Source organism: Danio rerio, chromosome 7, assembly GCF_049306965.1.
Source record: "Danio rerio strain Tuebingen ecotype United States chromosome 7, GRCz12tu, whole genome shotgun sequence".
NCBI classification, from domain to species: domain Eukaryota; kingdom Metazoa; phylum Chordata; class Actinopteri; order Cypriniformes; family Danionidae; genus Danio; species Danio rerio.
In genome coordinates this window covers 40,174,219-40,190,774 of record NC_133182.1, presented here as the reverse complement: position 1 = coordinate 40,190,774, position 16,556 = coordinate 40,174,219, and the positions used below count along the sequence as shown (strand labels likewise).

The 16,556-nt window shown below is 35.8% G+C and overlaps 2 protein-coding genes across 9 annotated transcripts in view; both read right to left on the bottom strand.

The window, feature by feature from the left end:
- esyt2b (extended synaptotagmin-like protein 2b) overlaps positions 1-16,556 on the bottom strand; it is an 860,030-nt gene that overhangs the window by 354,188 nt on the left and 489,286 nt on the right. The window lies entirely within an intron of this gene.
- The window catches only part of sorcs2 (sortilin-related VPS10 domain containing receptor 2), a 299,601-nt gene that overhangs the window by 209,497 nt on the left and 73,548 nt on the right, over positions 1-16,556 (bottom strand). For all 7 annotated transcript variants that reach the window (XM_073908837.1, XM_073908838.1, XM_073908839.1 and 4 more), the window contains exon 2: positions 3,711-3,778. In XM_073908837.1, the coding sequence (XP_073764938.1) occupies positions 3,711-3,778 (68 nt within the window). The remainder of the gene's footprint in view (positions 1-3,710; positions 3,779-16,556) is intronic.

Here is a 16,556-nt window from a genome sequence, read left to right as displayed (position 1 = left end):
TGACAGTGAAGCGGCCGTTTTCGCCAACTGTTCAGGACAAGCACCATGTGTTAACGTACGGCAACTCTGCACCTTTTTCAAGACAGATACAGCAGTCGCTACTAATATGACATGTTTAAGACTCAAATAAATGAAGGCACATGCTAGAAGACGTTTGAAGTACCACCAAGAGATGACTAAAGGAGGAAGCGGTGCACTATAATTTAGCCTTCCTGCCATAAAGAAATCTCCAGATGGCCACAGAGGAACCCTACCTGCCCAAACACATGTCAAGTACAGTCTTGTGCCCTTTCTTTCAAAACACACCTCCTCCAGTGCACATTTCCACCATGTTTGCCCGCATGCAACATGGGGCGCGCTAAATGCTGAAGCTCTAGCTGGGAAAAAGACAGTGTTTATCATTCCACCTGGTCATTAGGCAGCTGTGCAACCGATATATTCTGAGACCCGATGTAAAATTAATTCGCCCCCTCGTATCAACCTCAGACAGACAGGCTAATGAGAGCATTGGAACAAACATGCCATCAATTATTCCATATGCAGCACTTTATTTTTAGCTCCATCTTCTTTTCACACTCCAGTGGCCTCAATCTTTAAACCTCGCTATAAAAACTGCAACAAAAACGCTTGCTTCACAGTAGGTTGGTGATTAAGCCTAACTTCGCATAGGTTTGCAAAGCCCTTCAAACAGAGCAAAACAAACAAAGACCTGGCTGGCGGTCATTACACGGTCAGGGTTAGTTGCTAATAAGTGGATGGTGTGAGGCAATTAACTCACGGTCTAGTAAAGCCCTTAGCAGTCCTAATTAAGTCATCGCTAAGTTCACTGCAAAGGCACTGGACTCGTTTATCACAGCCTGGAGGACTCCAGAAAGCAACACCAGAGACAGATCCAGGCATAAACAATGGTAATTTCCAAATGATGTACTCGCTACGCTCTCTACATGAACTTCTGCTTCTTAGATTGCAAAATTGCATGGTTTAAAATGAACAAAGGAGCTTGTTTATGTCTTAGGGATTCCAGAAGGGACCCTTCGGGCGGGTGGAGGGGGTTATGCTCATAGAGGCGCTGACAGTAAAAGCCTGTTGGGTGAAATGTTTTACAATGAGGGTCAGCTGCGGTCTGCTGATTCAGTTTGAATGTTGTGAACTGTGGTTTAGTGGTCAAAGAAAGGATGAAAGACCTCTGTCACCTACATTCACTCTCTTTTCACTGGCATCTGCTCTCGCCTTCTGCTGTTCCTCTTTACCTGAGCTCTGTCTTCCTGGACAACTGTGGTAAAGGCCATCGGGCCATCAGACCTCCAGCACTCACTGGCATCTCTTTTTCTCTCTGCTGAGCTGTTTCTTATACAAGTCGAAAGCTGTACTTTGGCTTCTTCTGCCTTTTTCACTCACTGATTGGTCATTTTTCATGTGTGTATTGGTTTCAAATCAATCATAAATATCGTATGTGTTCAATGATTTCATCTGATATGTAATCATTTAAACAGTAACACCTAATTATTAGTAGTCTTGTTAATAAACAAAGTCCCTTTAAGCAAGTCATTTCACTCAGTGGGCATCTTTGAAACGCCTCTCGGGCAGTATGCTCAGGCATTCTGTCTGAATGGGAAAACATCAAATTTTCCAAAACTGCTTGCCAAGCTTACCATTAAATTTAATATTAGGAATCACCAATAAAATTAAACAACAACTGTCTCTTTAGTTTCATTTTAAACATCCAAACCACAGAAAATCTGCAAAAACTCATGTGTGGTCCGAGCCCCTACCTCGGATTATTGTCAGACTATAGATGATTGGCTCTTGTACAAGAGGGTGGGCTTTATTTGCCAAAGAGCAACCAATGATTGGTTCCTGTACTAGGAGGTGGGCTTTATTCGTCATGTAGCGATCGATGATTGGTTCCTGTACTAGTAGGTGGTGCTTTATTTAGCATATTGACCGTTACACTTTTCCCCATTAAAAAAAGTGACTTGTATGTTCTATAGTCTTTGTAATAAACCATGCTTACAAAAGCATAATATACAGCCCTTTATGCAATGGGCAATTCTCTTGTTCCTATAGTTTAAACAGGAGTGGTAATAAAGAGAAAAATTGGCATTTTTATCATCATGCTGTTCACATTTTCAGGCTTTTCAGCTATACATGGCAACATTCACTCAAGTGGAAAAAACGACCAACAAAATACAAACAATTTAACATTTAAATGTAACTATGATTTTGTAACATGGGTGAGATGTGGAATTGTTTCTATAAAATGTCTCTACATGATCATTTTTTTTTTGCAACATTTGAACAACTAACTTGAGTGTTTACTCTACCAAAGTCACAACTTTTAATATTTTCAGATTCGGGATTTTGTCCGTAAGCACTTTCTAGGATTCCCTAATTTACCACCCTACTACCCTGATCTAACCATCTCTAGCATCAACGTGGTCAAAATGGAATCTCTAAGATTTACAACTCCTTGCTCACGTCTTATCCCTCTACCTCTGAAAGTTTGCATTTAATTTGGACTAGGGATCTCAACATAGACATAGAAGAAGATATGTGGTCAACTATTTTACAAAAGGTCCATACATCATCTGTATGTGCTCATCATGGGATTCTACAGTGCAAAGTAGTCCAAAGAGTTCACTGGTCCAAGTGTAAACTGGCTCGCATGTTACCTGCTATTGATCCATCTATGACAAATGTCCAGCTGAATCTGCAATTCTAGTTCACACGTTCTGGACCGGTCCTGCTTTGTTTTGTTTTTGGGAGTCTGTTTTTGATTCATTTAAGAAATGACATCTGTTAAAATTTATCCTTTTCTGTAAATTGGCCTGTTTGGAGTTCTACCCCCTTACTGTGATTTATCATTTTATCTTTCTGAATTAAAAGCTTTTCTGTCAATATTAGCTAGGCGGTGATTTTGTTGCAGTGAAAGTCTCCTCAACTGTTTGTAATGTTTTTTTGTTTTTTTTGTTTTTCTATTTGTACTGTTACTTTCTCTGTTGCTTTTGTTTGTTAACTGTTATAAAAATCTAATAAATAAATCTTTTTAAAAAATAATGTAACTATGAGCATTTTAAAATTAATATATCATGTAACAGATCCTTTGGAGTATGATATTCCTATAGCTATTTTAGTATTTTATAATCTTAGCCAAAGATAACTTTTCATATATTAAACATTTGAGGATAATAAATGGATATGTTTGAAGACATGTAATGACATTTGCACAAAGAATCCGAGGTTAACAATTCAAGCAAGCAAACTGTGTATATTGTAAAGTAGGTTTAACAATGTAATGTGCATATTCTGGTTATTAAAATAATAATACAATTCAATACTTCATTTGCTTTTCTTTTAGCAGCACAATACTTAAAAGTAAAAAAACATATTTTATTCCCCCTCAAACTGCACACACATGGTTGAATAGCAAAGCTTAACTTAATCTGACTAAAGCTATCGCATTTAATACTTTCCACAAGAAATCTTTACAATTGGCATGAAATAAATCAATAGAAAAGCTTGAAAAATTCCACTGGGGAATCTCTAGGGAAAATCATTTGAATTACAAATTGACTGTTGTCATCTCAATCCGCCACAAGGGAATTTTCCCCCAACCCATCATTAAAAAAATTGCTTTTATGTGAGAGTCTGTAGGCTTTAAATGTTTTAACCAAAATCTGAGCTGAAAAAAAAAATCTTCTGTCACTTACCTCCACAAGGAACTCTCCAGAACTTTGTTGGAGTCTGCATGGTAATATTTGGTAAGAATGAGGATGACCTGTGAAGAAGAAAATAAGTATCAATACATATAGCATATAAGTATAACAAATTTTACATTGTTCACTACTAAAAACGCACTGTTCAAATATTACATTGAAAAGGTGACTGAAATGGAGAAGTTCAAGCTCATTCAGAACACTCAATCCATCTCTCTTCTGTAGGATCCCATACAGTATATTCACTTAGCATTCTATTTGTAAAGTCTTTTCAGTGTGAAAGAGATACAGTGAAAAAAAAAAAAAGTCTGAAAAAATCTTGAAAAATGGCTTTCTGCCTGTAAGATACAACATAAGATACAACCTGTCTGCAAAGGTGGAAAGCATGTGCATGAAAAAATCTATTATGTATTTTTTCATTACTCCCAAAATTAAAAGCAAATAATTGTCCACACCTCAAACCTGCTGAAGGATATGTGGGAAGGTTGATGTAGACCATCTCCATATTTTCTGGACATGTGAATATTACCATTTGGAAAGAGGTTTTGTTGGAACAGAAAAGATTTTAGGATACCAAAAGACTTTATTACAAATTATCCTGCAACCTATGAAGAGATGGTAGTGAAGGAGGATGTTTACCTTGTAAATATATAAAGTGTGGCAAGCAAAAAGAGTATTACCAGATAGTGGTATAAGCATGACACCCCCTCTGTTGGTGATTGGATAGGAATTGTGAAAAAAATAAGCGATGGAAGAATCGACATTTATTTTAAGAATTAAATAGGACTTATTTCAAAAAGATTGGAAGAAATGGATTGATTACGGCATTGTTAACAGCTGTTGAATGCATTGAATCTGCAACAATGTAACCACCCAATGTTGTGTCTTTTATTAACTTATAATAATAATAATAATAATAATAATAATAATAATAATAATAATAATAATAATAATAATAATAATAATAATAATAATAATTATTATTATTATTATTATTATTATTATTATTATTATTATAGTATTTATTTAATATTTCATATTAAATACTGAATACTGTAAAATTGTATATTTTTGTCATTTTTTAAAAGGTTCTTAATAAAAATAAAGTAATCAAAAAGAAAAGATGTAACAACAACAATGTATGTCTAGTTCTTCAGACTTACTGCACTCAGATGTATGATGTGGGTGTTATGTACTAACAGTATATGCATTTGACAGATAAATCAAACTGTAGCCACTCGCTTGTTATTATTTTTTTAAATCTGAGGTTTAGGATTGACTGCAGAAGAACTGATGAACACACATTATGCCAAGTTACTTTCTTCATCCGACAGCAGGGATCTCGCTTTATGGAAAGAGCTGACAGAAGCTCTTGGCCTGTGAGGATCCAGTCACGAGCTTAAACATTTACACATCAAACAGCAATGCAAAGCAATGCAGAAAGTGAATCCTGATATACTGAAACATTACCTATAACTAGTTTGCAATTTTACAACCTGTAACTGCATAACACAATCTAACCATTCAACTGGATTAGAATAATCACTGATGATGCCTACAGGTTATGATGAAGATGAGTAATTTAATTTAAAATTTACAATTAATTTCTAAAAAGAAAATCAATTTAATCAGAATTATTGCAGTTATTTCACTTTTCCTGCAGCTCACTGTGTCCTTTGTTTAAGTTTGTCTATATAAATCCCTAACATATGTCACATAGGAATGGGCCGGTATAAGATTTTGACGGTATGATAACCTTGCAACAAAAAAATATCACGGTTTCACAATATTCTGATTACTGTTCTAAAATATATTCATTATAAATGTCTGGGTAAAAAGCAACAACATTCCACCCTACTGAACACAATATATTTTATTTTAAGAAACATTTAAAAATAAAATTGGAACACTAAACACATCAGGCTAAATAATAAAAATACATAATTGACTTCTGCTGGCTCACAAGTTATGAAAAGGCATCTTTGGAGATCTTTCTTTTTTTTGGATATAAAGTAAGCCACTGCACTGTTCAGCTCTATAGCATGATTGGATGTTGGCTTATAATTGATTTGTTCTTTGAGATGTTTCTTAAACCGTGAACTGATCAGTAACTTTTTATGTGGAGGGCCCTTTTCTGCTGGAGATACTGTTGCCCTAAAAAACTAAATCTACACAAAAAGTACATATACCTCAGGTACGATATGGCAGAAAATTTTGACGGTTTTAAAACCTTTACTTTTCTAAACCACGTAAACCCTTAAACCAGTCATCGTCCCATGCCTAATGTCATATGCATTTTTGTTCAATTGTCTATAGAAATGCTTTGGCTATAGAATTGTGCACTGTGCACACAATCAATCAATGATGAAGAGAATTTTTGATTAACTTTATTATATATACACATTTATATTAGCTGTTACAGCCTTTAACTAATGTAACAAAATAATACAGAACATCACACATCCATACATGCAAGTGAGCAAACAACATTTACAAAAAAACACATAGCTTATCTCAGTTATCCAAAAGTATTTTCATTTGCATTTTAATATGATTTTATCCAAACCAGTGTGCAAACACTGTAACAAATGCTGTCTTTCACACAATTCCTTCATGTTTTCAAGTCAACTTAATTGTTTTTACACATTTAAGTTTATTGAACATAAAACAATGAGACTGTCCCAAAAAAACTCAAGATATTTTTTTTGATTCAGCTTATTTTATATAAGTAGTTCTTATAATATATATATATATTGTTTAATGTATAATTGCATTAGGTCTAATAATTACTGTAAATATTGCCATCTTGATAATAATAATTTACATTGAAGGCTTTCTGTTTGTATTTTCATTCGCTGTCACATTCTAGCGCGAACGAAGCTTTAAAAACACCCCAGCTATCTTGCTGATTAGGTTGGCAGTAATTACTTTAATCAACACAACACAGATGAAAAAAAAAAGATTCTCTCTGCAGTGTGTCTCACTATTTCCCTTTCCCAAACAGTTTCAATTCCAGCACTTGCTGTAGTCAAAATGCTAAATGATTTCTCAGTGCATTAACCGATATAAAACACATGATGAGTCGAGAACACACATGAACAATGCCTTCCTCTGGTCGATCGGTTGAGGTATAAAAGCCAGAACGAGGTGGAAAGTCTCTTGAATCTTTTATTCATGTTAGCAGGATGGCTGGGTTTGAGTGTGAGTGAAGGGGTTTGACTTGTGTCTGTGTGTCTCCTTTATCTTTCCTCACTGCCTCACACACTGAATCTCTGACAGCAAAGCCCAGCGGAGAAGCATCGCCATGAAAAAGGGTCAGAAAGACTCAGGCCCTCGGCAGGGAGACTGACAGGTTGCTATTGGAGTGTGGCAGGACGCGTGTGGACTGGACCAGCCTTAGGGCTTTGCTGGAGGGATTGGCTGAGAAGGGTTTTGCCCTGAGTTTGTCCCTCCCTCTGAAGACAACAGAGGCGCTAAAGGTCAGAAGAGTGTGAGACGAAAGCAATGGTTTATGGAGCTTGTGTACGAGCCAAGAGCTATTTTAGGCTTGCACAGTGATTCATCTCATATGGTAATAAATCCCTCTTTTTTCTGGCTAAAATGCATTTGAATATATTATAAATAAAATTCAATAAAATAGATTTCTGAAATAGAAAATGTATCTATTTTCAATCCTCATGAACCAAAATATATTTAAAAATAAATTTCATGGTCTGGAAAATATATTTGCAACCATTCAATAGAATGTGGATGGAGATGCAGAGTACTTAAGAGTAAAAAATATATATTGTATGTGCAACTGTACTGTGTGTATTGTATGTACCACTATATGATATGAACTACAACTCCCGTCATGCACCTCACACACACCTGTTCCAGATCACAGATGATGATACACACACAGACACACAGCTGAAGCTCATCATCATTAATCAATAACTGTACTATAAAGACACCTCTCTTTGCAACACATATTGCTAAGTCTTGTTATCCTGTAACTCACTGTAAGAGGCATCTTCTTGTCTTGTCTTTTAGCTGACCCTTTGCCTTGTTTTATTCTTTTTGGTGCATGTACCGACCATTTGCATGTTTTTCACTCTGTTTCTGGATTACCCTTATGCTACTGTTTGCTACCTGTTTGACCGTTGTCTGCCTGACTACTCTTAATAAGCTGCGTATGGATCCTCAACTTCGTTGTTAGCGTCCTTCCGTGACAGAAATTGTATATTTCTTCTTTTTTTTTTTATTAAAAAGAACCAGCATGTAAAGTTTTATTATACAACAAAATCACTTCACATTCCTTAACAAAAAGTATTAAATGAGAAAATCAATTTAAAAGATTATAATCATAAAAAAAAGAAAAAAAAGAGGGGGTACATAATTATCAAGTTACATACAAATATATTATACATATTTTATTTTTAACAAAAGCTGTTAAAATATTTCTTATTTTTCAGTATTGCAGGACTCAAATGGAACGCCTGTTTCTTAATTCTGCAGTCATATCTACATATTTTAAAAGCATATAATCATATAAGCACATAATTTTTTTATTGATTTAAGTAATTCAGTACGCAATGCACAATAATTCTTATAAAATATTTGTTTTTTAAAGGACAAATTGTTTCGTTCTACCAAATTCTTTATTCAAATGAAGTCCAGTGTTGACTAAATTGAGCTTAATATGAGCTCCAGCATGAGAATAAGTGTCATCTTTCCTTTAAGTGCCATATTGAGAGTTTTTATCAAATTAAAACACATTCCTGCAAGCTGTAATTTGCTGTAACAAAAAACAATATTTGAAAATGAGGAGTTGCTTAGATTTTTTAAAAGAAACCTCTTATGCTCGTCAAGGCTACATTTATTTGTTCAAAAATATGGTGAAATATAGGTATGAATATTTAAAATATTTATATATTTTTTTTAATGATTCTTTAGAATCAATCTAGTATCTCTGTTATCATTCTCAAAGTTAAAAACAATCAAGCTACTTACTATTTTAATATGTTTTATGTTGTATCCACAAACATTTAAGAAATGCCTTTCTAGTTGAAGGCTATTCTACAAAGAGTGCGCGTGAATCAATACTGTCATGTTTGTTTGTTTTGTTGGATATTTCTTTGTAACTCCAGCAAAAGCCAGCCATCTGATCATTATCAAAACTGCTAAAGCAGTCTGCTTCTTGTGCTTTACTACTGACTACAACATCATGTTCATTTCCTTTCTCCCTCTGTCCTTCTCTCTGTCTATCATCAGCTTCTATCATCAAAAACAAATCTGAAAAGCATCTCAGGCCCCCAAACATCCTCTTGGCCATTCATGCCATAATTTGTCAAGAACATAACTATTTAGCAGATGTGATCTGTAACTAATTTAAAGAGCCTTTTTCTCTGGGAATACTGAAGAAAACGAGCCTTACTGTTACCGCAAACACAGCTGTATCTGGAAGAATAGCCAAGTATCATTTTCCAGCTAGGATTCTTGGGATGAATAAAACATTTGTCAATGCTGGAAAAGTGATCAGCATTCAGAAAACAAGACACAAAACAGCTGAAGTGCGATCAACAACGCCATATCCATTAATACAACCACCATCCCTTTAATTTAGATGAAGCTAATCAAACATATTAGCTATCTGCAGCAAATTTCTGCTCTTCTGGCATCAGTTTTCTCCATGTACGCAGGGGTTCGAGTGCCCCCACACTGGCGTCAGATGGTGGCCTTTGGAAAGAGTCTGTCTGCATCCAGCTGTCTGCAGTATAACACTAATGAAGCACTGGCAGAAAAGCCTTTCACTCACCGCCATCACGGAAACACAGTTTGAGAAAAAGAACAACTGATGATCAGCGGCTTAGAGCAAAGCAAAGCCCACTGAACTCATTACTGACATCAGCATGCAGAGAATAATCTTCACATCATTTAACTTGAGCAACAACAAAGCTGACATCAGCTGAGAGCCAAGGAGAGTTACACACACACAGAGGTTTGTTTTTGTGAACTGTGGGAACATCCTACATGAGAAATCCCATAGTCATGTATGGTGAATAATACAGTGTTTATGAACCATAATATAGTAAAGTACTTGAATTTACTGTATTTGTTGTGGTAATTCTATAGTTGCTATAGTAATATATCAGTTATTGTAATATATAAACAAATGACCAAATACTGTTTTTAACCACTATATACACTCACTGGCCACTTTATTAGGTACACCTTACTAGTACCGGGTTGGACCCCCACTGGCCATCAGATTTGTCGGCTGCATATCAATGATGTGAATCTCTCATTCCACCACATCCTAAAGGTGCTCTATTGGATTATGATCTGGTGACTGTGGAGGCCATTTGAGTACAGCGAACTCATTGTAATGTTCAAGAAACCAGTCTGAGATGATTCACGCTTTATGAAATGGTGTGTTATCTTGCCAGAAGAAGCCATCAGAAGATGAATACACTGTGGTCATAAAGGGATGTACATGGTCAGCAACAATACTTACAGTAGGTAAGCTGTGGTGTTGACACAATGCTCAATTGGTACTAATGAGCCCAAAGTGTGCCAGGAAAATGTGCCCTACACCATTACACCCTCAATTTTAGTGAGCCTGTGCAAATTGTAGCCTTAGTTTCCTGTTCTTAGGTGGACACTCCTCAAAGTTTGACATGTTGTACGTTCAGAGAGGCTCTTCTGCATACCTCGGTTTTAACGAGTGGTTATTATCAGATCCGACCAGTCTGGTCATTCTTCTCTGACCTCTGGCATCAACAAGGCATATGAGGCCACAGAACTGCCGCTCACTGGATATTTTCTCTTTTTCAGACAATTTTCTATAAACCCTAAAGATGGTTGTGTGTGAAAATCCCAGTAGATTAGCAGTTTCTGAAATACTCAGACCAGCCCGTCTAGCACCAACAACCATGCCCTATTCAAAGTCACTTAAATTACCTTTCTTCCCCATTCTCATGCTCGGTCTGAACTGCAGCAGATCGTCTTGATCATGTCTAAATTCTTGAATGCAGTGAGTTGCTGCAGTTGTTATTGGTTGATCAGAAATTTGCGATGACGAGCAGTTGGATAGGTGTACCTAATAAAGTGGCCAGTGAGTGTATATATATACAGTAAAAAAAAACTAAGGTATATTATGGCATTTATTAGTTTATCTGTTTACCAAGGGTAAGTGAGAGCAGACATGAAAAGGTGAAAAGGGAGAGATATAGTAAAATCGACACAGAGGACAAAAGAAGAGCCTGTTATTAAGAGTATTGTGATCACTCAAAGATCAATTATGCAAACTGTGAATTACTATGAGCAGCCTGTAACAAGAGTTTACATTTGGTTTGTTTTACAGCTGTCAAGTTGATCCATGCTGTGGAGTGGTTACATAATCAAGTTTTACAGCTTTTATTTTATAAATATTTTAGCTATATACTGCTTTTAAGAAACAGGCAAATAATAATAATAATACTTTATTTTGATTGTATGAGGAATAGTTTGCCTAAACCTGAAAATGTGCTCATCATTTAACTCACCCTTAACCTTTATGAATTTCTTGAATACAAAAGAAGATATACTGTATTTGAAAATTTTGAAAACAGGGAAGAAATTAACATCTATAAATTATGAAAGTAAATGGCAAAATGTCTTCTTTTGTGTTCACAAAACTCAAAAGAAACTCAAACTTGTTTTGCTTTAAAAATTATTAGTTGAATTTACTTTAGAAAGTAAGTTCATTGCATGGAAATTAACACATAAATGAATTAGTAAATTAGTTACATAATTATAAAGAATAAGTTAAGCCAATCTACTAGCTCCAAGTTACATCAGGAATACTCGCTTTTTTTAAGTAAAGTCAACTTGTCACTTTTAAGACAACAAGTTAACTCAGTTTTTCAAAGAAAAAAAAAAACAATTTATTTTACAGTGCTGAAAAAAGTGGAAGGTGAGGGAATGACACCTTGCACTTCTCTACCTAGCAACTACTGTTCAGTACACCCATCAGAAATGTGTATCCTTGAAACGGCATCTTTGCATATATAACAGGAGTTCCCGTTTTTCTCACTCCTTTACACATTTTTTAGGCACATTTTGTTCATTCATTCATTCATTTTTCTTCGGCTTAGTCCCTTATTCACGGGTCGCCACAGCAGAGTGAACTATTCCGGCATATGTTTTACGCACCAGATGCCCTTCCAGTCGCAACCTACTGGAAAACACTCTTTCACACACACAGTCATACACTATGGCAAGTTAGTTAATCCAATTCAAATAGCATCCGTCTTTGGACTGTGGGGGAAACCGGAGCACCCGGAGGAAACCCACACCAACATAGTGAGAACAAGCAAACTCCACACAGAAATGCCAACTGACCAAGCCAGGACTCAAACCAGCTACCTTCTTGCTGTGAGGCACCACATTTAGCCTGAGAAATTAAATATGCAAAATAGGTAAGAAAAAACATTGTTTTATTTAGAGCTGCAGTGAAATGAGTTAAGAATCATTCGAATGGTGAATCATGTGTTGCTAATGCAGGACCAGCTGTGGTCAATCATAAGCATGTGATCCTCTGGTAATTAGTTTTTGAATAAACCACTTTATTCCTGTGAAATTAAGCAGATTCTTTTGTAGAATAATACAGTCAGGTGATCCTTCCTAAATCCCTCTAATTTGCAGATTTGCTATTTAAGAAACTTTTAAAAACATATTTAAAAATTCTACTGTTATAAAATGTTTGAGCTGTGGTCTATACAGTTGTTCTCAATGAGGCGGGTAACTTGAATTTGCCTTCAGCACGACATAATTTTTAATTCATGCCAAAGTATACATTTCCTAATAACAGTACGGCATCAATATGTTATACATGTATGTCTTTCTTTTTTATTTTGATAAGTTGGTTTAAGATAAGTTGGTTTTAGTTTGATAAGGTGTCAACAATCTCATGTAATAATAACAGAAAAAATGAAATAATAACACAAAAAACACAGCAACATGATGTGATCTATAAGCCATCATGATATGTTTTTATGATACTGTAAGAATAAAATAAGTTAAAATGGTGTTTATTTTGATTTAATGTGATATTTTATGTCAGTTGCATGTTATGTAAGTTTAAATGACTTTTGGGCATCAAATACATTTTTCATATTTTCATTTTCAAATAAAAAATGAAAAAAGAAAGTGTTTGTAAATATTGTTCTCTTTCATATGTGCTGCTACTTATGCTTAAAGCAGTGTGCATTAAAAACACGCATAAAAGAAAGACTGGAGCTTTTCTTTCTCAAACCTCAGCAGAGATCCCTGGGATTTGTCACCATCACTGTCCTGCATAAAAGCAGATAAATGCCTCAAGCATTATACACACAGATTTGGCATGCCAAGATATGAAAAGTATAAAAGCACCTCTTGTAGCCTTCTGAGCTGTGTCGCAAAAGCCCTAACGCATAAATCATTTATCCATAAGTCAGGAGGCTTTTTTTCTTTAGTGACACAAAATGCTGTCACTAAAGAAAAGGCAGGTCTACAGTTTGTCTCTCCATCTGTTCTGCTGTGTGACGAGGGGTCACAGTTCGGCTGGGGGGAGAAAACGATTTCTGCTGCTGTGAGTAATGGCGATAGAGGCAGGAGGATCGCTAGCCATCAATCAGTCCACCGCACGGCAAAAGACAGACAGACGCTCTATCAGAGATCACACAAAGAGAAAGAGCTCTGATCCCGGAGCATTTATACCAACACACTGGCCATCAGCCCAGAATATCAGCTTGGCATACTGGTTTTAGCTACATCTAAATCTTAGTCTAGAAATATCTGCAGTACATCACATGCTGGGAAAGACTACAATTTGCTTGAAAGACAGCAAGTATACAGCACTTCCACATCAGGGTGCCTTTTATGGATACTATAAATCAGCTACTAATTAGAGGACGAGACAGAGTGCAGGTGCGTCAGATACTGAGAATCATAAATTTAAAACAATGATATCAATTATGTAAGCAATAATTATTCTCCCTGACAATTGTTCTCAGCCGATTCTTTGGATGTGCTGATGTTAATGTTGTTCTCAGTTTGTTTTATAGACCAGAAGACAAACATTTATACAGATTACAAAACCAAAAAACTTGTTTTCAAGTGTACTTGATCCATTTAAACGCACAGAATTCAAGCTTAATGTGGATATATTTCTTATGTCTGTGAACCAAGTATCCGCTGAGATTCCAGTGCGTTTGTTGACCACCAAACATGTCATAAAAGTACAAGATTGGTCTGAGCTTTTCCCACAGAGAAATTTCAGTCTATAGCGATCAATGATTGGCTCCTATACTATAGGCGGGGCTTCATTTGCCATATTGACCATTACACTTTTCCCCATTCAAAACTATACAAGTGACTTGTCATGGGTATTTTAAAGTCTTTGATTAAAATAAACTTGAGGTACAGTCCATCCTGTCAAACGCACATCACATGACAACAATTACTCAAACACAAACAAACTTGTAAACAGAGTTGCTGTCATTTCTGAAAGAGTCTCTCCATTAAGACCAAGTTGTTAATTACTTCAGAAGAGCAACGCAAATGAAGACGAAGCATTATCCAAAGAATGATAATGTGTAGAGTGGCCATAAACGAGGTTGGTGTAGTGATCTCGGTAATTTTGTGCGTGCATGAGCATTAGCTTGGGCACCTTGAAAAAATGCAGTTTGATTTGAACATTTAGAAACAAAACTTATGAGACAGTTGTTGTTAAATTTTATTGGTGGTTTCAGATATGAAATGTAATCGTAATCTTGGCAAACAGTTTTGGAGAGTGTGATGTTTCCCCATTCAGACAGAAAGCCTGAGCATACTGCCCAAGAGGTGTTTGAAAGATGGCCACCAAGTGAAGTGACTTGCCTTAAAGGGACTTTGATTTAATGGGCTGGGGTAAATGGCCCAAAATGATCACAGTCATTTTCAAATCAGCCTAAATCTACAATAAAAGATATACATATTTAAAATGCAGATTGTTTTTTTTTCTCCTGGGCCAAATTGTAGAAACCAGACTAGATCAATTAATTATGGTTTTAGCATCAGACTGATTCTTAGAACACTTTCCTCACTGTAAAAAAATTACATGACAGAAAGTCATAACAACTCATGTTTTAAGTTACTTCAACATATTTTAATGAGTTAATCAGGTGTTAACACATTTTAAATTTGATTGATGTCAGTTTGATGGATGTAAGTTGAGACAATTAGACAATTTCATATGATTTAATAAAATATTTTTTATGTTTTATGTTTATATGTTTTACTAACTAATATAAAATTTATCGTATCAAAACGCCCGTTTGACAGTAATCTGAGTTGAGATGCAGAAAATTCATGTTCATTACCATAAATGGCAACATCTGCTTCAATTTAAGCAAATGTAAATATTTTGACTGAACAAGCATCAACTACTGACTTCCGTAGAATTCTGTGTTGTATCATGTCAAACACATAGTAAATTGGTACAATACAAATGCACAATAGGTGGCATGGTGGCTCATTGGTTAGCACTGTCGCCACCTGTTTGCTTGGGTGCTCCGGTTTTCCCCCACAGTCCAAAGACATGTGCTGTATGTGAATTGAATAAACCACTTTTCACTGTGGTGACCTCTGAAATAGAGACTAAGCCAAAGAAAAATTATTGAATGGATTGCACATTGGAAATGCACAATAATGTAGCATGATTACAGCTAGTTATGTTGTAATGTTGTTTAGCATATGCATCATTTTTTGAAACTGAATTTAATCAAATTTACTCCTTATATTTAATCAGTTGTTATACCCAGAAAATGTATGTTGTAATAATTAAAGCAATCTTTAATGGCCAGTCTTAATTCTAACCTTCTTAAAAGAAGAGTCTTTGAAAACATGGTGTTTTATGGAAATGCATTCAAGTAAGACACATCAGGGGCCAGTGATGAACCGCCTGACCTTCCCATGTCTGTCTGCGGTTGTGTTTCCTCCTCCTACTGGCAATGTAGCATGTTTCATTCTCTCATGCCTGAAGCTCTTCAAAACCAAAAGAGAACAGTGTGGACATGGATGTTTATTATTCCAGTCATATTTTCCCAGGCTGCTCTAAAAGCTGTCTGTTCAATTTTTTTTTTCTCCAATACTTCGAAAATGTGTCTGTTTTTTCCTGTAATTTGTCAAATTCTTTCGAAAAGTGCCAAAAGTTCTCTATTTGTAACTTTGGGAGAATGCCATTTCTCAGCCAGTTGGTGACATTTATTAGAGAAAAGTCAACCAGCCTGTGACGAGCCTTGAATGGACAAACACAATGCCACAAGAGGCACCATTGAAAAAGGCACCATGGCAAACATACCGCATGCGAACTGCAACTGCACAGAGCACTGACTTCAGTTCACTATTCGACACTCCAATGAACTTGCCATTTCATTGAAGGGCAGTAAATCACGATCGAGAGGGAAAATAATTCACAGAGTCTGTACAGAAAGTCATTCTTATAAAGCCAGACATGGAAATGAATCACTGCGCAAGAATGTACAATCTCTCAGCTAACACGTTTGATGCAGTGAGACCACACGCAGGCAAATAGACACAAACAAAGCCATTCACTGTCAACGTCTTTCAATGTCTTTTTTAAATTAACAACGGTCTAATATTTGGTCCTCAGCACTAATTGGAGAGTCCTTCAGTTTGAAATGTGACATGCTAATCCATCCCAGGCTGATTACCTATAATCCGCAGTGAAGTCGAGGATTTTAGGATGGACCCCTGAAGATTACTTCACACCATCACACACCAATCACACAGATTGACGAGGTAATCTCAGGAATTTCAGATTAGGAGAGAATT